Raw genomic sequence first — 25,264 nt, forward strand, 5'->3', positions numbered from 1 at the left:
GTGCTCATTTTCAATACTTCAAATTAACTTTTTCCACGTACACTTTTTTTTAAACATAAAATCAATATCTATCCAGCAACCTCCAAAGATATCTAAAACCCCTGCCCGAGATAACAAAAAGAGATATAAAAAATGAAACAACAAATAGATTCCAATACGTTTAGAATAATATGCCACATACGAAGTCATCCCATCCTCACAAGAATGAAAACAAATGCCTCTTGCATAGAAGTGGTCAATGGAATGGGTAGGGAAAATCTTAATAGTTGAATATCATCTCTTTTTGACTGGTCATTTTCCATTGAATTCAAGGCCCTCGATTTGTTGCGTTTGACATTCAATTTTTAATTACTTTTCTCGTGTTTCAAATCTCTTTCATGACCTAGTATTCCTTTAATTATGAGTACACTATTTTTATTTATATATTAAGAAGGGGTGGTATAGAAAAATCTCTTTCATGACCTAGTATTCCTTTAATTATGAGTACACTATTTTATTTATATATTAAGAAAGGGTGGTATAGACACTTAAAATGTTATATGTATTATTTAAATGTTTAGAGGGAAAAAAAAGATTATTTATATATTAAGGAAGAGTGGAAATAGAAAAAAGAAAATATAGATTTTATAATATTAAAAATAAAGATTAATTTTTTTTTTTTAATTTTATATATTTAAAAAAAAGTTATTATAAATAAAGTAAGATAGGTTTAAATTTTATAATATTTATTAAATTATGAAAAATGAACAATAATATGAAATGTCATTTTTACTTAATAATAATATATTAATTATTTTTTATGGATTTAATAAAGTTTGTTTTAATTTAATGTAAGTTATCATTGTTACTATACAAAATAAAAAGTATATATAAATTTATTATGCTTTGAAATAATTTCAAGAACAAAGACACACCACATGATTATTTTGAGTGAGGTAGTTAGGGTTTTATCTTAGTTTTCCATCACAACTTCATGACACTTTGATCTCAATACATATCCTCTCTCTTACTCCATTGGCATTGAGTCATTCCCCTCTAGAAATGTAGCTCGGGCTATTATAATAAGGATGACTAATCTAAAAAATGTTTTAGTGTCCATCTCCACCATTCATCTTTCCTATAGTGATATATTAAGAGATCATGCTTACCTCTACATAATTAAAAATAGATAAAAATAAATAATAAAATAGAAAATACTATCTAACAATAAAAATAAAACTTTTCACTAAAACTAAATTTTCAAAAAAAATTACCAAAAATAAGAACCACAACTTAAGATTATCCCATCTTATATCACTAAGATTTTCTCTCAATTAAAATTTAAACTATTCTCTCAATTGAACTTCAATATCTAAATTTTCAAAAAAAAATACCAAAAATAAGAACCACAACTTAAGATTATCCCATCTCTATCACTAAAATTTTCTCTCAATTAAAATTTAAACTATTCTCTCAATTGAACTTCAATATGACACCACTGAACTTCAATATGACACTACCATGTAATCTTTATTATCTTGATAAATTTGTAATTTTTGATACAAACTATTCTAACTATTTTAATTTTAAAAGATAATAATCTTTATAAAAGAAAACTACATTCATCCTCCCGATCGGGATGAGGAAACATGGAGGCGATTATGGAAAGGGCATTGATTATAAGGACAGGACAAGAGGAAATGACCACAGGTATCAGGCCCCCCTCCCAACAAACGAAATGAATACTCTGTCACATAAAACTTCAAGTGGCAGGGGTGGGAAAAGAGGCGTACAGATGATGGAGAGAAATGGCGGTGGTTATGTCGGGGGGAAAAGGATGGTGAAGAAGCATAACAAGAAGGTGACGGGAGGCGAAGAAGATGAAAATGTGGATGGAGTGAAGGAGGAACGACTTAAGGAGCAAGAGGAAAACAATACCAGGGAGGAGGTAGAAGCCAGGATGGCTCGACAGGGTCGAAGGCGTGGTCGAGGAGGAAGGGGCCACCCGAGACAAAGTAATCAGGGTGACAGGCCTATGGAGGAACCCGAGAATCAACGTAGAGAGAGGCGGTCTGCCCGGACGGTTAGCCAAGAGGCAGCCCGTGCCTACCATGAGGAAACGGACGAAGACATTCGCCGGATAATTCAGAATCTGGAAGAAAGAGTCCTTGAAGAACAGTCAGGCTCGGAAACGGAAGAATGGGCAGCTATAGTTAGTGACCCTGGCAATACAAGAGGGAGACAGACGCTGTATAGAAGATCCCTGCACATCTATTGGGTTTTAAAGAGTCTTTTGGCAAAGGCCTTGGAACAAGTTGCTAAAGAAATGGCTGAAATTGCCAATGGAATCCCGAATGTGCAGAAGGAAATGAAAAATTTCCAAACCATTATGATCAACCAGAACAATAAGCTGGCAGAGATATCTCAGACCCTGTCCAGGATAGCAAGCTTGGTCACAAGCCAGGAAGAGCATGTGAATTTCCCCATGGAAACAAACAAAGATACTGGAACCAGAACGGGCTGATGCGGAGGACGATACACTGGAGGTTTTTTGTTTCTTCACAAATACTGTTTTATGCTGCATAGAAACTTATTAAGTAATTTCAGATGTTATGTTTATATAGCTAGTATGGACAGAATTACCAAATTTTGGTTTTGGAATGCCTACAGTAAACTGAGGTGGCCAACAGACCCGGTTTCCCCTAGACGTAGGGTGAGGTCACCATAACTGTGTATCTATACAAAAAAAAGAAATCACATTCATCCATTTTCATACATAAATATTTTTTGAATACAATTTTATGAATATTTCTTTTCAAAAATTAGAGAAAAAATAGGTTTATATGTTGGGAAGTTACTCACAACTATCACCCATCGTCCATCATCCACCCTCTCGACATTAAACATAGACAACCTTCGTCGCACGAAGGTGGGTGGTAAGTCGTGGGGTAGACAATGGAAAATAATATATATATATATATAGTGGGGTAGACAATGGAAAATAATATATATATATATATATATGACTCATGAAAATGGATGGTAGAAAATGAAAGATGATGTGTATATGTACATTTACACTAATAGAAAATATGTATCTGTATTATGTTTTTCCTAAAAATAATATAGAAAAGAAATCTTAAAAAAAAACCTATCCCACTTCATTTTAATTTATAATAATGGTATATAATACATTGCTTCTATTAAATTAATGGTTAAAGGCAGGTTTTTTGACTTCTTCACACTGACCTCATTATTATTGGTCTTTGATTTTCTAATTTATAATAATGGTATATAATACATTGCTTCTATTAAATTAATGGTTAAAGCAGGTTTTTTTGACTTCTTGACACTGACCTTATTATTATTGGTCTTTGATTTTCTAACTTCAGAAAGATCCTTCAGTACAATAATAATTTTTTTTTATTATAAATATGAAATGACAATCAAAACATTGAACCAAAGTGATTAATGGAATTTAAACTTAAATCTATATCACATGTTTATAGAATTAGAACCAAAGTGATTAACGGAATTTAAACATAAATATATCTCACATGTTTATAGAATTATGAGTAATAAGGATGTGTAGTACAATAATAGTTTCTAAAATTTCATTTGAAATTTTTTATAATAATATATTTTCTTAATTGGAAAAAAATACACTCCAATCAATTTGCAATTATGCTTTTATGTAAAGAAAACACCAACTAATTTTCAATTACCATCTTCACCATCTAATTCTGTAAATTACATTGAAGCAATATGAAACTACATTTAGCTGGCTGGAATTCATGAGAAGATGGTCTCGGTATCCAGAACCTTCATGCAGAATACTTAGAAAAAAAGGTGACTGCGGCACACATATTTTCTTTTAATGGGAAGATTTCTCTTTCACCTGATGTTTGGAAAAGTGCTCAACAACGTGTATATATATATATATAAAGCAGCACACATATTTTCTTTTATTAGGAAGATTTCTCTTCCACCTGATGTTTGGAAAAGTGCTCACCAATGTGTGTATATATATATAAAGCGAGGAAAGTGAATTTGCTTGCAGTATGTGCAAGAATATACCTACTGTATATGTAACAGACGACTGTTAATGGAAAGAGACGTGCCCTGGTGGGCTTCTCCTCTCCTCTCCTGCATTGAAGTATTCAATGCATATTTCAATTCCTTGGAAATGACAATTAATCATATGTAGACACTGAGACTGGAGTGGCTATCAAGAGAACATGATATCCTTTTTCCTTAAATGTCGTCTTTGTCGATACGCTGAAGTGCCTTCATGGGAAAGCAACCTGCTTTGGTTTATCCCCAATTTTTCACACCAGCAAAGCGGCACGCAGGCATGCGCGTCAAACCAGATATTTAGAATATTGATGTCACGACTATAGGAAAATCTAGCCGTTAGACCAAGTTTGTTATTTCAATTTTCGATCTCATTTATTCGAATTATTGTCGTTGTGCATGGAAAATGACAGGTCAACAAACCCTAGGGTTTAGGGTTTAGCGCAAAAGGCTCATCGACTTTGGAGCTACAAGACGATTCGTTGGTGATTCGGCAAACACGCTCGCGTCTGCCGCAAGATTGGGCCGCGTCATGAATCCCCAACTCGTGGCCACCGCTGTTCCATCCATACATTCACTGTACCACATATCAAAAACAAAAAAGGTGTATGGTTTATATATACATTGTGTATATACGGGTATATATACACAATTGTATCCGGAAAGAAAATTCGTATGAAGGAGACTGCGTTATGAATCTCAACACGTGGCCACCGCCATTCCATCCATACATCTTCACTGTACCACATAAAAGGAGTGTATAGTTTATATATATTGTGTATATACGCAGTGGTACTCGGGAACGAAAATCGCTATGGACACTGCGTCATGAATCTCAAGGTCACCGCCACTCAATCCATACATCTTCACTGTACCATATATATATAAAAAAGGGTGTATGGCTTATATATACATTGTGTATATACGAGTATATACACAATCGTATTCCGGAACGAAAATTAGTGGAGGAGACTGCGTCATGAATCTCTAACTCGTGGCCACAGCCGCTCCATCCATACTGTACCATATATATATATAAAAGAGCTGTATAGTTTATATATCATTGTGTATATACGAGTATATATACACAGTGGTATTCGGGAACGAAAATTCCTACTGCTTCCTTCATAGTGGGTGTTTGTGTTTAACGGAGACAGGATCCCAATAATTCAGGTGCTGCTTTATTGGAGGCAAAGAGGCGATCGACACTGTGCATATATTCGCCGGGAGCGCGGGCAGCCTTTTGTTGTTGAGTTCAGATGTGCATGTTGCCCGCCAGATCAACCATCGCTGATCTCCCATTGATATGTTCACAGTGATTCTCTGCAATGTGTCCATCCATCGGCTTGCCTGCGATCCGCCCGGTTCTCCTCTTGTCATGTGTAATCAAACGAGTGACAGAGCTTTTCTACTTTATTGGCCCGAAACTTTGGTTTCCCAGCCGTAATAAACTTTACATCCTTCTCAAATTTACTTCCCTAACTATAATATCTGGATAGAAATACTGCATGAATTAAGATCAGAAGTGACTCGAACCGCCGCAACGCTCAAAGTGTTCAGAAAATCTATATTTAATTTTGGAACCTAATACAGGATCATGCCTCTATGTAAAACGATTGGTCAAAAACTTACATGCACGTGAACAAAAAGGCTAAGCGTGTCCGCAAAAATTGCAGCAAGCAAGGCCAACAAATTCGATCATATTATTTAGCCATAATAATAGCAAATTCCACTATATTCTTATCCCAATTAGTCGGATGTATGCAGTGTTTGGACGTTGTTGATGATTACGTAATCATCCGCATGGCATTCCATCAGTATGAGAGTTCATTACTCAATTTAACCATATATATCGAATCTCTTCTTAGTATAAGCAAAAGTTATATATAGATAGATATATATTTTCTCTTCATAGTATAAACAAATCTATTTTGAATGTCTTCTCAGTGTAAATACAAGTTTTTTTTTTATGGGATTTAAAGTGTTTTTTTTTGTGTTTAGTATATTTTTAAAATTTGGTAAAAATATGTTTGGAATTTTATAAAATTGGTATAATTATTATATTTAAAAAAAATTGAAAGAAATCAAAATATAAAATAATTATTATTTTAAATATAATTAATATATATATATATATATATATATATATATATATATGAATATTTTATTTTTTTTATATTTAATTTATTGTAAAATTATTACTAAGTTTAATCCATGTGTTTGTCAAATTTAATAATATACCAAATTCTCTTTTTTAATCTAAGAATAAGGGAAATTTATTATTTCAATTAATCCATGTGATTTTTAAAAGCAACCTTAAATTATTTAGAGGATTATTTTTTTTAAATTTAATCTCACATCAAATCTTAATTTCATGAATTTAATTTTTGTAAAATTAATATTAAATTCAATTACTATATTTCTCAAACTTGATTTCATATTATATCTTATTCTTTAATTTAAGAATATATCATTCATGAGGTGTAGATCAGTTGGTTTGCATGGGATTTAGTCCCCAGCAAGACTCAAATTCAAACTTCATGAAGCCATTTTGGGGAAATTAAAACTATCCCAAGTAGTGTAACTATATAGAGGAAAACATATTATACTAAGAGTGAAAATGGGAGGAAAAGATTAAGTAACATTAATTATAATATTTTAATATAGAATTAAAAAATTAAAAAAATTAAAGTGATTAGAAATGATTACTTGTAACAACTTTGAGTCTTGTTGTGTAAGAGATTCTTTAAAAGATGAAAATGTGTATAAAGATCAAAGTAACTATTTAAGAAGAAACATATTGCACTTAAATGAAAGTGAGGGAAGGAACTTAACAATTTTCTTTGTACATATACATATATTTGTGACTAGAGCAATTGGTAAATAGGCTACTCGCATAACACTAAATGGGGTCAATTCCTAACTTCTAGGTGAACCATGTTGTGCTACCACCATAGCCTCTAGGTGAACCCAACACATGACCACAACTAAACTCATGAGATTTGAATATAGAATCTTATGGTACATAACCCTTCATTATCATAGAAATAGCTAATTAAGTGCTATGAGGATTTTTTTTTAAGCAAGTAAGAGACACTATATTACCAAAAATATGTTACACACAGTACATTCAGAGAGTAACTTTGAAGGTTGGTTATCAGACAAGAAGAAACCTTCAGAGTGATTAGAGATTTGATTGACAAGAATATGCCATACAAAACTATAAAGAAGGCTTACAAAATGAGCTTCTCCCCTACAAAAAGGATTCTTGCTAGTGTGGCCATCAAAAATTAAACCACATAATAAACTGAGGAGTGACAATAGCAAATGAAACATAAAGGAAGGTATAATCAAGCTACTTGCTTGCCCCTGGAATTGGATGGATCTTGATGCACTTTACTCTTTCCTTCTTCACCATCTCCTACATTGCCTAGAGAATCTTCTTCCGCCTTTTCTTCAACTATTAGGCAGCCATAGGAGATTGTATCTTACCGAGAAGGCTCTTCGATAAAATTCTAGGTAGCATTGGTGGGGAACTTCTTCGAATTGCCCATTTTTGCTTCAAGCTTTTGATTGGGAGAGCCTTGAACTATGGGATTTGTTCCTTGCTTTTCTTTAGTTGGGGAATCAGGGAGAGGAGGGAGCTTAGACTGGTGGAAGGAATTTATGTCCTCAAAGCTTTACAAATAATCGGATGATGTTGGACATAGAAGAAAAGGCGGGAAGTTAATACCAATGGTTTTGGATAAATTGTGCAACAAAATATGAGCTTTGTTGAGTTGAACTTTTTCCTTAGTCGTCCTTCTTTCTTCGCCCTCTTGGGATAACTACATGGTCCATAAGTGGTGTGCTAGCAAATTCCAGACTACCTAATGACCATCGCCAAAGTCTCTGTGTTCAACGACCACCTTTGAAACCACCCCGCAATGAATGTGGATAGTAATATCTTGGTCGAATAGTTCCACATGTTCATCATGCGAGGGAGTGCAGGGTGGATGCCTACGGCCTCTACCTCCACATCGTACTCTGCCCCTTTCTCTGACCATGGAAATTGACTGTCAATGAACCTGGTGCAATAACCTCTAGAAACTATGGAAGGAAGAGCAATGGAGTTGTTGTGTCTACCAACTTCTATCATTTGCATGAGGGAATGAAGGGGAAACCATGAGGCTGAAACATGTATGTTAATTGGCACATCAAAGAAATCGTAAGGTCGGCCACGAGGAGGATGTAGGAGGAATGATCCAGGCATTCTGGATTAAATGGAGCATAATTCACCTAGAGAAAATATGCAGTGCATGATCACCACTTAGAGGCTTCAATCATGTCAGGATTGACTATTATCTTATGAGATCTAATACGGCTCAATGATCAAGAGATCACTTGGATCCAGGATAAGTGTTATGAGATTAAATAACATTAATTATAATGTTTTTCTTGAAAAAAAAATAAAAAAATAAAAAATTATTAAAAAATAAAATTATTAAATTATTAATTATTAATTAGAATGTTTAAAGGATCTTTTAAATAAAATATAGGATTAAAGGGGCTCCAAGAGAAATCTAGAGGGAAAAATTAAACCAAGAAAAGCTTAATTAATTAAATTACAAAGTAAAGGGGAAAATAATAAAGGGAAAGGGAAATTTATAAAACATTATAATTATAATGATTTATATATATAATAAAGTTAGATTTTAGGCTTCTGTGGGAGTTTTTTGATTGCTGATCTGGATTAACCACAGTCTTCACTTCATTCTGCCAACGTTTCAAACCCCAAAGGGGGTCCATCATCAGGACAAATAAGAAAGAATAATAATGAGAGATTATTGAGAGAGAATAGAATTGCGACCTGGAAATAAATACAAGAACCCTAAATTCACAAAAAGGGCCGACATATGATTCTTAATTATTATTTTATTTATTATTCATTGAAACAAGATTTTATTATTATTTACAATTTTTTATATATTTTTTGAAATATATTAAAATTATTAAATATTAAAACCTTTACTATGATTGAATTGTATTAATTAATATGACTAAATTATATTAATTATATTATTATAATTAATATATAAATACTAGGTATAATATAATATATATAAATTATAATTGATTTATATAATTATTCTAATTATTTTAATTAATTTATATTTTTAATTTACTATAATTTAATATAAATTAATTAATATAATTTATAAGATCTTATAAGATAATTAATATATTTAAAATAAATTAATTAATATGTTCTATTAATAAAAATCAATATGAATAAAATTTTTACTATAGTTAAAATATATTAATTATCAAATTATAAACAATTATTAAAATCTATACTATAATTTATTTATATTAATTAATATAACTAACTTACTTATATTAATTATATTATTATAATGTAAATAATAAATCTGATTATATAAAATTTTTTAATTAATTTATATAATCATTTTAATAATTTAATATAAATTAATTAATTTCATTAAAATAATTTGATATAAATTAATTAATATAATTTATAAGATTTTTAATATAATAAATAATATAATTAATATAAATTATATTAATTTAACTTAATACAATTAATATAATTTAATATAAATTAATTAATACAATTTATAAGATTTTTCAAGATTTTAATATAATAAGTAATATAATTAATATAAATTAATTAATATAATTAATAAAATTTAATTTAATATAAAGTAATTTATATTAATTTTATATTTTATATATTAATATAATTAATATAATTATATACTTATATAAATTTGCTTTTAATTGCTTTAAGTAAACTCCCTGAATGCAAGACCCATTATTTCCGATCGTGAGCTTCCAAGGGTCTGGGGTTCATTTGTTTTATCAGAGGAAGCCAATTTCCACTGATTTCATTTCCATTGTCCCTGTTGAGGTTCTGAGGGTATTTCATAATTTCAATGGCCTCCCTGATTTTTCTTTTATGATAGTTGTCCTCCCTTGCAATAATCCTGGCGCTTTCCAAACACACATGATGTTTGGTTTTGGATGAGTGCTCAGCAAGGGCTGATGTGCGGGATCTTTCATTCTTTATGTCAGCGGTATGTTCTTTAAGCCTTATTTTCAGAGATCGACCTGTTTCCCCAATATAACTCTTGCCACAAGAACAATCGATCTTGTACACCCCCTTGAGCTGCTTTCGATCAATGTTATCCTTAACCGACCTCATTATTTGCCTTATTGTTCCACATGTTGTAAATTGAGTGTGAATGTTCTTCCTCCTTAGAATTTTTGCAATCTTATCTGTAATCCCTTCGATGAATGGAAGGTAAACTTTCCCTTGATTTTCTTCCTTGTCTCCAGGGGGACGCTCAGAGAGGGCCCTATCCTGAGCCCTTCTTATAGCTTTCTTGATACTCCATTCCTTGTATCCAATGTTTTTGAAGACAGAGGTCAAGTGCTCTAATTCCTCCTTTATGTGATCAGGGTTAGAGATCCTAAAAGCCCTCACAGCTAGGGTGTTTAAGACGCCGGATTTTTGGGAGGGATGATGATAAGAGTCAGCGTGAAGATAGCTATCAGTATGTGTTTTCTTTCTGTAGACCTGGTGACCCAAAGTACCATCCTCCTTCCTACTGATCAGAACGTCTAGAAAGGGGATCTTGCCATTCTCCTCAAGCTCCATCGTAAATTTAATTTCGGAAGATATAGAGTTAAGATGATTGAAGAACCTCTCAAGCTCAGCCCTACCATGAGTCCAATTCAGGTTGGTGTCATCTACGAATCTTTTCCACCATGCTGGCTTCAAGTGGAAGGAGTCAAGGGCTTTCCTTTCAAAGTACTCCATGTATAGGTTAGCGACAATAGGTGAGAGCGGGGAACCCATGGCAACTCCAGAAATTTGCTCATAATAGTGATCTTGAAAACTAAAAAATGTGGACCGTAAACAGATTTCTGCAAGCTTTGCTGTTTCAGGATCGGTGGCCATCTTTATGACATGAACAGCTTCATCAAGAGGAATCTTAGTAAACAATGATACGACATCGAAGCTTACAAGAATATCATCCTTATGCACCCTTTTATTCTTAATGAGCTTTACAAAATCACTGGAGTCTTTTATGAAAGAGTCTGTGTTACCAACCAGAGGTTTTAGGATTTTAGCCACATATTTCGCTAATTCATAGGTAGGGGAACCAATGGTGTTAACAATTGGTCTGAGGGGAACCCCTTCCTTATGGATTTTTGGTAACCCATAAATTCTAGGAATAACCTCACAGGAGGGAATTAGCTTCTTCTTAATTTTATCTTCCAGGTTGGTTTCCATGATGGCTTTCTTGACCTGCTTTATCACATTGGGAATAGGGTTGGAGTTAACTCTTCTATAACTTCCACAGCTCAAATGCTCATTCATTTTTTGAATGTAATCTTCTTTGTTTAACACAACGGTGGCGCCACCTTTATCAGCTTTAAGAACAACTATCTTATCATTATTTCGGATAGATCTGAGAGCCTCTCTTTCTTCCTTATTCAAGTTACTTTTTGGCCGCTTGGACTTCAGCATAGCTAGGGAACATTCTTGTCTTATTATTTCTCTGTCGTTTGATGAAAGACTTTGAGTCCCATTCTCAATGTTGCAAATGATGCTTTCAAAGGGAATGTTCTTAGGTGAGACAGCAAATCCCAATCCCTTGCTCAGGATTTTAATTTCTTCAGGGTTGAGAATTGAGGATGAGAGATTCACAACTCTATTATCATGTTTATTAGGAACAATGGGGTTCTCCATAACAAACTTATCATTGTTACCATTATCACTTGAAGCATTACCGTTCTTAATAGTTCCCAAGTTTGAATTCGTTTCAGCTTCCCTATCTTTTCCTTTTTCTTCAACGCTGCTTTTATTCTTATGAATATTATAATTGCTTCTGTTCTCATATATATTATAATCATTTATGATCCTATTAGCATCCTTAATGCCGATCTCTTTACCAATCTCCCCATCCTTACTAACAAGTTTAGAGGGATTTTCCACGCAATTATTCTCACAGTTGCTGTAATCACCAGAAGGGACAGAATTCATAGGTTGGACAGCGCTGTGTTCCTTTGTCTGCGTGCTCCATAGATTCATGCTGCAACCGATATTATTTACATTTAGATCACGATAAAGTTAAGTTTGTTTTTTGGGATTCCAAAACATATATTATAAAAGTGGGAAATTTATTCTGATTTATTATTGGGAAATAAAGAGTTTGTTGATGTTTATCCTAATATAAAGAAATTTTTCATATTTATTATAATACAAAAAGTAGATTAACATGCTAGGTTTTTAAGGCTATTTTTAAGCTTAAGAAATAAAATCATAGAAAGAAAAATTACAAAAGAGGATTGTATAGAGACAATTATTTCGACTTATATTTAGAGGCATCCATAGGAATCAGCTCCTTGTTTCCTAAAGATTAGTTAGGGTATTGTTTCTCTACTCTCCCAAGTTTATGATCCATGGAGATCATAATCAATTGTATCAAGTCACTAGAATTTCCTCTTTAGCTTCATTTTTATCAAGTAGAACACATCCCAAAAACAATTTCAAGTGCTAATATATGTCATTTCTGTACATGTATTAGCTATAGTAGCCCATGGTGTGACTTGTGTTAGGGACCCAGTCAACCACCTCAATTAGAGCTTTTTTGTCGGTCAAAGAACAATACTCATCAACTAATTCTTTCTCCACCTATAAGATCTCCTCCTAGATTTGTTAAGGAGTGTGCTTCAGGTATTGAGTTGTTGAGCTCTCCACTCACTTTTGGGCGCGAAAGCCACCCTGCAGTCAGAAGTGAGTCATTCCTCTCTGATATTGAGCCCATTGATAAGGCATATTAACCAAACATTGTTAGGCCATGCCTAGATTGAGTGAAGGAACAATGTAGTACTGGAATAAATGAGGGAGTCATGAGAGATAAGGTGGGTGAGAAGATTACATTGGGACTTCGAAAACGGCCTAGGTCACGCAAGAAGCCCAAGGAGGTGGGCACAAAAACAACCAAGGAAAGAGAGGAGTAAGAAGAAGAATCTGAAACCAACCAACTTAGCCTACTTGACATAGGAAGGGAAATGGCATAAGGGGTTGACCAACTCTTTGTAGTGCCATATTTACTATAGAGTAAAAAACTTATAATTGGAAGATACATAAAAGAAACCCAAGTCTAGTCATGTTGTGGTACCATCTAGCTGAAACTAAACCTTGCTATGAAAAACCATAAATCTCATCATAATTTTCCTTGTAAGTGCCATGGGTAGGGTGGTAACACTATGTAGGATGAGTGCTTTCCACATTTGAAAATGATCAATATATATGGGAAAATTTAGCTACATTGAATCATCTAATGTATGGGAAAATTTAGCTACATTGAATCATCTAATGTATGGGAAAATTTAGCTACATTGAATCATCTAATGGTTAAAATGATTTAACATTTCCAACTAAGAATTAGGATGAGTGCTTTCCACATTTGAAAATGATCAATGTGTATGGGAAAATTTAGCTACATTGAATTATCTAATAGTTAAAGATTATTTAATATTTCCAACTAAGATCGGATAAATCTCCATGTTATCTTAAACATCAAATGGAGATAAATGCCTTTGCCATCAAAGAATGGTTATATAATAGCACACTATCCCAGGGAAATAATGGTTCACATCCACCCTCCCCTCCTGAATGCTCGATGAAATGGTGGCAATGAGTCCCCATAAATGTCAACATTCAAACACTTCATTTGGAGATATTACTACTTACCTTGAGTGGCAAGAACCAACAAAATTTAGATTAAAATGATTGAAACATTAAAAAAAAACACTCTATTTGGAGATATTACTACTTACCTTGAGAGGCAAGAACAAACAAAATTTAAATTAAAATGATCGAAAGATAAAAGAAATTGAGATAAAATGATTGAAAGATGAAGAAAATGAATAGTGAATTTTTAAACTGATTAAATAATAAATTAAAATGAAATAAATGTAGTGTTTAGATTTAAGTGAATATTCAACCAAAACATGTTTAAATATTTACCAATTACAGTTATCATAACGTACAAATGAATTATATAACCTCTCAAAGTTTATACTGTGTATGGAATTATGCCAATATAATCAAAACGGTTATATATCGAATTTAATTCAAAATGGGATTGTATTTAAACCAATTATTTTTTTTCCTATTCTGTTAAAAGAAAAGAAGAGGGCTGCGTACCGAGGAGGAGCTCACGTTACTGATTCTGTACCACTCCCTCCATTAATTGTGAGACCATTCAGAGTGAAAGAGCTTTTTAAACCAATTTCTTTTTTTTCCCAATCTACAGTTGTGAAACGATTCAGAGTGGGATGAAAGAGCTTTTTAAACCAATTAATTTTTTTCCCCTACCTACAGTTGGAAGTTGTATTAGGAAACTTTCCTCCATTACAGTTAGAATTCATATTAAATAACTCTCGATTGAATAGACAATTCTGACAGAAAGGACATTGCAAGTAATTTTTATTTTTTTCAGGGTAGTCAATTATAACAGAAAATGAAATTGTGATTTTAAAAAAATACTATTAATTTATAATTAATAGTTACCTCAGATAGGTCTTATAAAGTAGAATAACCAAATTAATATTCAATATTTCAAATAAATTTATTAATTTATAATTAAAAGTAGTTACCTCTGATAGGTCTTATAAAGTAGAATAACCAAATTACTATTCAAGTGTTCCTTCTGAGGTATTGACATATAAGTTTTACTATTCTAATTTTGAAAGACCCAGATAGGTTTTCCCTCTAAATTAGAATAGTAAAACTATTACTCATAAAACATAATGATATTCAAAATCTATTAAAATACTGAAAAGTCTACCAATGTCTACCAAGCCTAGCCTACTCAAGTCTTCATGTCTTTCATTGCCGTATCTCTATCGCACAGATCCTTTATGAAATCTGTCATGTAGGGATAAGAGTGGCTATAAATTTTGTCATGTAGGAGCGCCCTGAGATTGAGAGATTCCACCTTGAGTGAGTTCAAGAAAAACAATTAAGAAAGGAATAGCGCCCTGAGACTGAGAGATTCCACCTTGAGCTCGACAAAACCCATTGCGAGAAGAATCTATGTCATAGAGTCTTGAGGAAGAGGGTGGTGAGATATCGTCTGGGTAGGGTTGCAATAATTTCAGTTTTTGAAGCTGGGCATTCAATTCTGCGGAATATGATCATACAAACAAGGAATTCTTTCTCCCATTTTCTCAACATTAACGATTGAGTTGTTGTTGCCATGTCACAGTCACGACAAGCTCTATTTTCCACCTTTAACTTGCATTTCACATTCACAATCCTCTTACCAAAGAATCCATTGGAGTTGAAGTCCACTACCTTGAATTCACAAGCTCTATTTTCCACCCTCAACTTACATTCACATTCTTCTTGTCAAAGAATCCATCTGGGGTGAAGTTCACCACCGCGAATTTTTTTCTGCCTGTTTTTTACGTTCTTGGAAGATGAGTTGTATTTCACACAGTACTCAAAAAACATATGTGATCACCGTGACTGGTCCGTAATGCTTAGGAAGTAGAGTAAACAGCAAATAACAGCAACCCCTTCTACCCCTGCTCTATTGTTCTTAAGTTCACAGATTGGAGGATATGACATGGAATGGTGTACAGTTCTTAAGTTCACTGGAAATGGCATGGAATGGTGTACTGTTCTTAAGTTCACACGCAGAAGGAATGGTGTAATGTTCTTAAGTTCACACACAGGAGAGGACATGGCATGGAATGAGGCGTGCTGGTGAGTAACTGTGCATCGTTTCGGAGACAAATGGTTAACTTTCGAATTTGTAAATTCCTTATCATAAATATAGGAACTTTCATTATAGGAATTATGAAAGGGATGCGAACATCGACAGCCCATTAACCTTTACAAATCCAACTTCTAAAAGCACTTGTGCAGATTTGGAAAAGTGCCCATCTGCATAAAGATCTAATGATGATAGGAGAATAACTTTCAGAATGTTGAATTCTGCTAAAACCTTGGTTGTTAGATGGTATCCCTATTTGTTGTTTGCCTTTGGTTCGTTCTTTTTTTGCGTCTTATATATCGCATCCACACCTGCCACCCCTCCAAATACATTAAATGTGAAAGGGAGAAGCATAGAGTTTGCCACCCCTTCAAATAAATTAAACCTTAATCATGAAAGTGTGAGGTATTAAATTCAAGGGCAAAATCTTATATTCATTGGAAAACTGGTGAGTATATTCATTGGAAAACTGGTGAGTCTTCATAAGGTTTCATGGCATCTGTATTCAATTAAGTTTCCAATATAATCAAAGATAAATTCTGTGTTGAATTGGTTTCAAACATAAAACATTTTTTTTTACTTAGTTCTAAGTAGAGTTAATGCTATTTGTCTATGGAATTAGTTCCAAATATAGTCATAGTTTTCTTTTAAGGTTTAATTAGTTATAAATAGACTTATTTCTGTCTGGAGTACGAGGGACAAATGAAACCCTAATAGTTTAGCGCCCACAGATTAAATCCTAATAGTGTGGAACTAAGTGGTATTATAACCACTGGCGCAATACCACTCATTAGAGAAATTCGTTCTAACATCCAGGACTTCAATGGCTCTATCTCGGGACTGCATGCATTATGCCATTTCTCTATGAGAAATTTGTTCTTAAGATAAATAATGAACGTTATTTCTGTTGGGAATTACGAGATTACCTTAGAAGAGTAGACTCCGTGATTTTCATTTGAGGTTTCTTTTGAATTAAGTTGTATTGAGAAACCAGAAACCGCCCATGGAAAATGGCTTATTGGTGAATTGAAATCAAATTTTTGGAGTGAAGATTATCAGTTAACATCGCAGTGATGCAATAATCTTATGAACAAGATCCCAAAATTTGCTGAGGAAGTGAGAGTCAATTCAGGGATCTTAATTAAAGCTTGGTTAGATGTCAGCCACATTGAGAAACCAGTAACTACCCATGGGGTATGGTTATTAATGAACAAGATGTTAACTGTAATATTCAATTAATATGGTGAGGCAGCACCCCCATGATTTGCCAAAATTAAAACGCCATATGTCACCAATTTGGCACCAAGTGAGCGAAACACATTTGAGGATCACGACAGCAAGAGGATCTTGAGGGAAGAATTTTTACTAGAATAATATGAAATGCTACATATTACAGTTAGTTAATTTCTCCACGGCCGAAAATACGTACAAGGGAGATTGGGTCTGCACATACGTATTGATATTGATACCTACTCCCAGTGAAACCAAGGAATACTGTCAAACCTAATATTTGTATTCAAGTACTGCATAAAGTCACCAAAAAAAAAAAAGCCTACAAAATTTCCCCATTTAGTAATTTTCTACATAGAAAGTCTCTAGTATCCGACGTTGTACAGAGCTAATATTAGTCCAAATCTGTACAGAGCTGCACATGAAAATTCCAGTAAGTAGGCAGTAGTAACTGTAGGTCTGGATTTGGAAGGAGTGGAGAAAAAATTTAAACTTTGCTTTCTCCAATATTATCAGGACTTTTGCCTGGGTCTGCCATATCTGGTGAATCAACGAGGTCCAAAATCTCTTCTATCGTCAGATCCCCACTGTCAAGGCTGGGGAACCTCTCCAAATTTGGGGCATTGTCGTTCTCTGGACCCTTTGTCGGGGGAAATTGATTTATCATGTCTCTCAGAAAGGGGTCCCCTTCGGAACAGGAGTGTGTGGCATCCGACACCGAAGATGAGGACGCGTCAGCCATGGAATCTGCAAAAGTTACTCCAACCGCCTGACTCGTGGGCACCCCATAACTTTTCCCCGTTTTCAACACCCTTGCAGCATCTTCTCCATCTGGTATCAAGCAAGACCCGCTGGCACTGGCACTCTTTGTTGTTGTTGTAGTGGTGGGGGGAGTTGCAGCAGCAGCAGCAGATGCAGATGTTGCGTCTGACCGTGGCACCTTTACACCACGGATCATCTGCACCAACAACAGGATTGATTCATTTTCTAAATTTAGAGCCTGCAACCCACCTGAATAACATTTGTCCTAGTCCTTGATAATCACGCAAATAATGGAACGGTGCAACACTAGTTAGTTCTACACCACTAGCAATGCAAATAACAACAAAAACAAAAAACTGAAAGCCCATGCTTACATATTTTCCAGTCTTGGTGTCAGAATATATCACAATGAAGTCACCCTCTTGCAGGCCATTCGATCTCACGAAGTCACCTGTTTTCACAGCGAAACCATTAAAAACCCCACTTCATCCCCCACACTAAAAACATTATGACAAAATACTGTGGATTGCAGAAACTTCTAGTTCAAAATATAATCCTGTTAATGGCAAGATTTCATACCAGTATTTTCAAGCAGATACATCCTGCTCTTATTATTCGGCCAAAACCTGAGATTCATCAACCCAATATAAGCGAACAAACAAACCAATATATACTAATGTTTGATATTAACAGTGAACCAACCAGTTAAATCCTGTATATAGAATAATAGAATAATCATAACAATATCAATCAACCTCTTCAACCATGATGAACTCATCAAACCACCTCTTCAACCATGAAGAACTCATCAACTTCCTCAAACACCACAAACACCACACCTCAACCATGATCAATTCATCAACTCTCTTCAACCATGGACCATGGTCCATTAGGTCAACCAGCTCAACCATGGTCCATGGTCCATTAAGGCAACCAAACCAGCTCAACCATGGTCCATTAGGGCAACCAGCTCAACCATGGTCCATGGTCCATTAAGGCAACCAAACCAGCTCAACCATGGTCCATTAAAGAAACCAAACCAACTCAACCAGCTCAGCTCACCCACAATGTGGTTGACATACTCCGACATTTTTCACCTTATATATGCCATATCCCACCATTTTCCAACCTTATAATGCCAATAGCGTATCTCAACCTCCAGCATTTTCCAACTTATAACTGAGATACACAAGCATTTTCCACCTTCAACATTTTCCAACTTATAACTGATATACACAAGCATTTTCCACCTTATATATGCCGATAGGCCTATATCAACCCCATTTACTCGATAATAGCAGTGTGACAGTGGGAAATCCTAATGCCTAACATTTTTTTTACCTGTAACGCATGTTCCATACTCGAGACGTTACAATGTCCTCCATTGCAATTGATATCCCATCTCTTGCCTCCAGCTCAGGCAGATGAATCTCGGCTTCCTTCTGCACACATTATATCCATGCAAAAACAAAACTATAAGCTTCTAAAAATCCAGCCAGAATTTATATCAACTTGAGTTGAAAATAGAACCAGCTCAAAGAATATAAGCAGAAAGATGATATTCACAGTTTTCAGCAAATCGTGTAAGAAAAAATAAAGTTAACGAACCTAACCTTGGGCAGCACGATCCTTCCTAGATTGCCAACGTCGCTCTGCTTGAGAACTTTTTGCAGCAAGAACTTCAAGTGTTTTTCTGGTTTCCATCCCTGAACGTACATTAAAGAAGGCCATGAAAACACATTGTATGAGGGACTGATTATAGCAATTCCATGCTGTGAAACCCTAGAGTATCATCATTCCAAGATGTAAATTTTTTCTTGTTCACCTGACGTCGATCGGTTTGCATGAATGTTTGTCGTTGATATTGCATGAGGGTGAGATTCACAGGGTCTGCTGGCTGGGTTGGCATTGCTGTTGAGGAAGGCCACTGGCGGTTCTGGTGGTGGTGATGATGACCCATGGATCGTCGCTGGCGCGCCATTCTATTCTTTCTGGCCTCCTTGGTTGATGCTGCAGGGTTTGGAGAGCGGTAGTTCATGTATTCTAAATAGGATTGTGAAGATGCAAAGCGATATTTATGATCTTGAGTTGCTTGCAATGAAGTGTTGCAGTAAGCCTGCTGTTGATTTTGAGATCCCTGCTGCAGCATGGCAGCCATATGGGATGGCCATGGAGTGCCATCAAAGACAGCAGATTGCTGCAACATTGTTTGACAATCATTAGGGTTGGTAAAACCACCATTTCCATTAACCAAATTGGGCACATCCCTGAAGGAGCCAGTTGTCGCACCATCATCTATAGGTATTCTTCTATATTTTGCAGCATGAATTGCATCCACTGAACTGGGCAGGCCCTGCATTGCTCCAAACATGGTTGGATCGCCTGAATTCAGATAAACAGGCACAGTACAGCTTTGGGGAATATCGTTATACAATGCATTCTGACGATGATCTTGTTGCTGCACCATTGCTCCACCATTCCATGGATTAAAATGGTCCATTCCTGAGAAATTATATGAAGCAGGTGTACCAGTGCACATGCCTGCCTCGTTCAAAACCATCTGTTGAGAAGAAAACAGCTTCCTTTTACGCTGCAAATGATGATTCTGCACCCATGCCAGTATCAGTTTCAGGAGATGCAGCATTCCTTTCTTCCCCCCACCTAAATGTTTAGCAGCGTTTTCAATAGTTGATCTCTTCAGTTTAATGCTTCTCAAGTCCTCAGGAGAAATGGAGTCACGGTTGGATTTGAGCCATTCAAAGAAAACCATTGGAAGTTCTTCGGATGAGCAGTCATCAACACGTTCTTCAAAAGATCCAGAGCCTAGACTGGACTGTAACCCTTCTAAAACTGAAGAATCAGGAACAATAAAAAGAGGATCCCACACATCAGATCCATCCAGCAAATCCAAGTTCTGCAACTCCTCCAAAACATCAATTTTCTCAGAATGATCAGGATCCTGATACAAGCACTCTGCATTACCATTACCAGCATTGCTGTGTTCATGGGGCTGAAGAGTTGGGACAAGGGAGCTCTGATTATATGAACAAGAGGTGGCAGAATCAGTGCCACATAACGCAACATCCTGGTCTCCACCAGATGGGGTGCCTGGGGCTGCACAGGTAGAGGAATGCCTTTCTACACCTTCGGCCTCCTGCTTGATATTTCTGGGAATCCAAGAAGACGAAGATGGAGAAGAAGCAGAGGCTGAAGAGGAAGTAGTAGTAGCAGAACCCAACGAGGATGAGGCTGGTGCTGCAGGGCCCAAATCCTGGAGCTCTTCAAACACAGGGAGGTTAACACAGTCAAAAATCCTGACAGCATCCATCAGATCATCAGTCTCCGTGCATTCATAGTCTGTCCACTCTGGACTGATGGGAGGAATCAAATCCTCGGCCTTGCCTAGAGAGTTATCTAAAAACTCAGCTGCATCGTCATGACCACAAGATTCAGTGACCACCATTTCTGTTTTTTCTTCTCTGCTGCTCTGCTCTTTCATGCCTATCATTCCTTCCAAAGCCTCAGATTCAACGTTTGCATCATTCATGATGATTTCATTTGTTTCAGCGATCTGAACAGGAGCAGAGCTAGTGTCCATGCCTACTCTTCCTGCATAAAAGGAAGTCAGTTATCAGGCCACAATTATAAATCTTACTAAAAACAAACTTTCAAAAAACCCAATTCAACTACCTTAATATCCACGAATCCACCAATCTCAGTCTCAACGGATATATAAAATATGTATAATTATAATTATCCTAAAAACCCCAATCTCAAAACTCAGCTCAATCCATTTTCTGAATATTTTCCTTCCACAGGGCTGCAACCCTAAATTCATAAAAACCAAGAAATTTCTACTCTGATATTCCCCCTCCTCCTCTCCTCACCTCACCTCACCTCACCTCTTCCGTCATAATCGAGAGGCCCTCATTTCACCTCACCTATTCTTTCATAATCCAGAGGCCCAACTGACCAAATTGACAAAACCAAGGAATTTCTAATCTGATATTCCTCCTCCTCACTTCACCTCACCAAAGGCCCAACTGGTCAAATTTACAAAACCAAGGAATTTCTACTCTCATATTCCTGCTCCATCTTCACTCCACCTCACCTCACCTATTGTTTCACAATCCAGAGGTCCTCATTTCACCTAACCTCCCCTATTCCTTCGTAATCCAGAGGCCCAACTGACCAAATTTACAAGCATATATTTATATAGGATGAAAACAATCAAACAAACAAAAGGGTTGATATCCAGATCTGGGCAATCATACGAAGGCAATCAAATGATGGGCAGGGAAGCAAGCAGGTCGTTTTTATAATCGAAGCAAGGTCTACAGTCTCCATTAACAAGCCAAGCGGACATGATGAACGCAATACATACACCTTGGGGAACGGGGAGGAAAAGGATTAAGGAAGCCACTAGAAGGGGTCAAAACTGCGGTTCTTTTGAAAGCCTAAAAGACTTTTCTGGCCGTAAAATTGTAATGGACAAATAGCCAGCCTTTTGACTGTGAAAATCCCTGAAGACTCTCCTCCAGGGACCTGTTATGGTGTGTACACAATGACGGTGATGCACTACACATGGTATATGGATAAATATATATATATATATATACATATATATTAAGTGGGAAAAGGGATCAAAGTGGTATCATGGGCGTGGAAAAGCAATGTAACAGTCGTCATCTCCACCTGAATATGAAAACCCTCGCCCGGATTTCAATGGATGACATTAGATAAACAAAACCCTAATCGATGAAAAAACAAATCAAAGGTAGACTAGTGGGCTCTTGTAGTCATAGTGGAACTATAAACTCGGAATGCTCAATTCACTTCATATCTATTGAAGGCTCCCCTAGATCCCTCCAAATAAGGCAAAGTGTGATCACACTTGTAGACTCTAAAATCCGAAAAAAAATACTTCACGTTTTTGTGTAATGAGCACTAAATGTGATGATCCCCATCTCTCCTAGCTCAACACCTGCGTCCACCAAAAGGGCTCCTGTCTTTTCCTCTAAACCAAGCCCAACTCGGATTGGAGATAAATTAGGCAGAAGTAGTAAAGTAAAGCATGCAGGCAAGCCCGCAGCCATTGTTTTTTGGTTTTTGTTTTGGGGGTTGAATATTTCGAGCAGTCTACGAAGATCGAGATTAGATGCGCGCGCCACCTGAATAAGGATCACTTGCCATGCGTAACGCAGTGAATGGTGGAGGTAACGGCACCTTCAACGATCTACATAAATGACTTTTCCCCTTTTTTTTCTCTTTCTCTGAGTAAACAAATGTGATCGCCTTGTCTTGATTTGTTGTTGAAACGGCGCGGCCTGCACACCCCCCTCCCTCCTGCACTACGTGTCTGTCACCCCATCCATCCCATTGCTCTCTCCCACATGAACACATCAATATTAACATAATTCTACACCAACAACAAACAACATCATCATCGTCCTCATCTTTATCCTCGTCCTCATCGTCCCCCCAATCCCAATCCCTAAGTAAAACCCAAACCCCAAACCTCATTTGGTACCTAACCCCTAGGTTTATCTTCACGAAGCATCAATTCACATCACCACCTTTTGAACTTTTGTTTCTGCGATTGCTCTTCTGCTGACACCTACTATTTCTCAGACTTGTCTCAGCGCGAAATTTAACAGCCCCTTTTGCCATTTCTATACTTATTGCCTCATTTTAAAGACTATTTCTAGCGTTTCTTCAAGTGGGAGCAGTGTCCTTTTGAATATTGAAATCAAAATATTTAATTTAGTTTTTTTTGATACAGTAAAACTTTGCTCTTATTAATCAAATATTGAATTTAGAATAGTTGATACAGTAAAACTTTGCACATATTATCAAATATTGAATTTGATTTTATTGTCTTTCAATTACATATATTGCCATCGTTTTAACATCCTCAATGGAATGAGATATTATTCATGAAAATATTTTATAACATTTTTAATGAAATGAAATATTATATATGAAACATTAATGAAATGAGATATTATTTATCAAAATGTTTCCTAAAATGTTTAGAATATTTGTTGTATTAGATTTCAATCTTATATATAATTATTATAATTATATATTCACATTTATATTACCATGTGGCATAATAAGATATGAATAATTTCGGAAGATTACATAATCAAAGTATGTATCATAAACAAATAAACATTTGAGTAACTATATCTATACATAAAACAAACCAATATTGTGAATGAATTTATATATTAATAATATAATCAAACACCCAATCAAACCTATATCAAGAAATGAATAATCACGGATAGTTGCATAATCAAATTATGTATCACAAACAAATAAACATTTGTGTAACTAAATATAAATATAAATACAAACATATAAACATATATATAGAAAACAAACCAAGATTATGAATGAATCTATATATACTAATTATAATATAATCAAACATCCAATCAAGCCTTCCATATAAGTTATCCTTGAATTTAATCCATGGTGAGTAGATTCAATGAAGGTGGTGTCTCATCAAACACCCAATCTAACCTCCCATACAAGTTACCCTTGACTTTTATCAATAGATCTTTGATTCAATGAAGGTGGTGTCTCGTAAATATGTGTTAGTCAATACAGGTTACCTTAGGGTGCCTTGATTCAAAGAAGGCAGTGTCTCATAATTATGCATTAGTCAATGCAGGTTATCTTTTCATTATTTAATGAAGGTGGTGTTCCATAACTATGCATTATTCAAAGCAGGTTACTCTTGGATTTAATCAAAGGTGTTTTCAACACTTTTTGATTCAATAAAAAGGTTATCTCATAAATATGCATTAGTCAATACATGTTACTTTTAGATTTAATATAGGATGCCTTGATTCAATGAAAGTGGTGTTTGAGAATTATGCATTAGTAAATGCTACCTTGGATTTAATAGAGGGTTCCTTGATTCAATGAAAATTGTGTCTCATAATATATAATATACATTTCCCTATAATCTAAATAATTAAAATTAAAATTATATATAATAATGAGAAAAATTATAATTATAATTATAATTATATATATATGTAAAATTATAATTAATGATTATTTAAAAAAAATTATTAAAAATATAACATAGTAAAAAGGACAAACAATTAAATATATAAAGCAATAATAAATAACTTTTATGCATATTTTTTGGTGGAGGTTTTAAATCTTAAAAAAAACCATTGCATTGAGTATGTCACATCTCTAACCTCATAAAATTTTTAAATATTATGATGATTAATTAAATGAAATGATGGTGTCAAAGGATTTTAGATTAAGTGGTTTGGTGAGTATTTAGTTTCCCAAATAAGTGGGTTCCTTGTTTCAAGATAAGTGGGTTCTTTGTTTCAAGATAAATAGGTTCCAGTCTTTGAAGACATGTTGTAACTTTCCATTTATGGAAT

The 25,264-nt window shown here is 34.9% G+C and overlaps 1 protein-coding gene across 1 annotated transcript; it reads right to left on the reverse strand.

Annotated features, from left to right (window-relative positions):
* Window positions 1-17,422: 17,422 nt before the first annotated feature.
* LOC149138898 (uncharacterized) lies at window positions 17,423-22,631 on the reverse strand. Its single transcript, XM_089447432.1, has 7 exons — window positions 21,537-22,631; window positions 19,672-21,455; window positions 19,460-19,552; window positions 19,188-19,288; window positions 18,426-18,472; window positions 18,221-18,297; window positions 17,423-18,042 (listed from the first exon to the last, which is right to left on the reverse strand). The coding sequence occupies exons 2-7, from the start codon at window positions 21,442-21,444 to the stop codon at window positions 17,572-17,574; spliced, it is 2,562 nt and encodes an 853-aa protein (XP_089303558.1). The 5' UTR covers window positions 21,445-21,455; window positions 21,537-22,631; the 3' UTR covers window positions 17,423-17,571.
* Between the last annotated feature and the right edge of the window lie 2,633 nt (window positions 22,632-25,264).

The sequence above is a fragment of the Pinus tabuliformis genome, chromosome X (genome assembly GCF_031772625.1).
Source record: "Pinus tabuliformis cultivar Carrire ecotype Pingquan chromosome X, CPIR1, whole genome shotgun sequence".
Classification (NCBI taxonomy): domain Eukaryota; kingdom Viridiplantae; phylum Streptophyta; class Pinopsida; order Pinales; family Pinaceae; genus Pinus; species Pinus tabuliformis.

Excerpts from the sequence above, each read along its gene's own strand:
- LOC149138898 (XM_089447432.1), bottom strand. The coding sequence starts at position 21,444 with ATGGACACTAGCTCTGCTCCTGTTCAGATCGCTGAAACAAATGAAATC. Across the intron at positions 18,473-19,187 it reads GTATGGAACATGCGTTACAG|GTTTTGGCCGAATAATAAGA; the intron begins GTAAAAAAAATG and ends GATGAATCTCAG. Across the intron at positions 18,043-18,220 it reads ACACCAAGACTGGAAAATAT|ATGATCCGTGGTGTAAAGGT; the intron begins GTAAGCATGGGC and ends TTGTTGGTGCAG.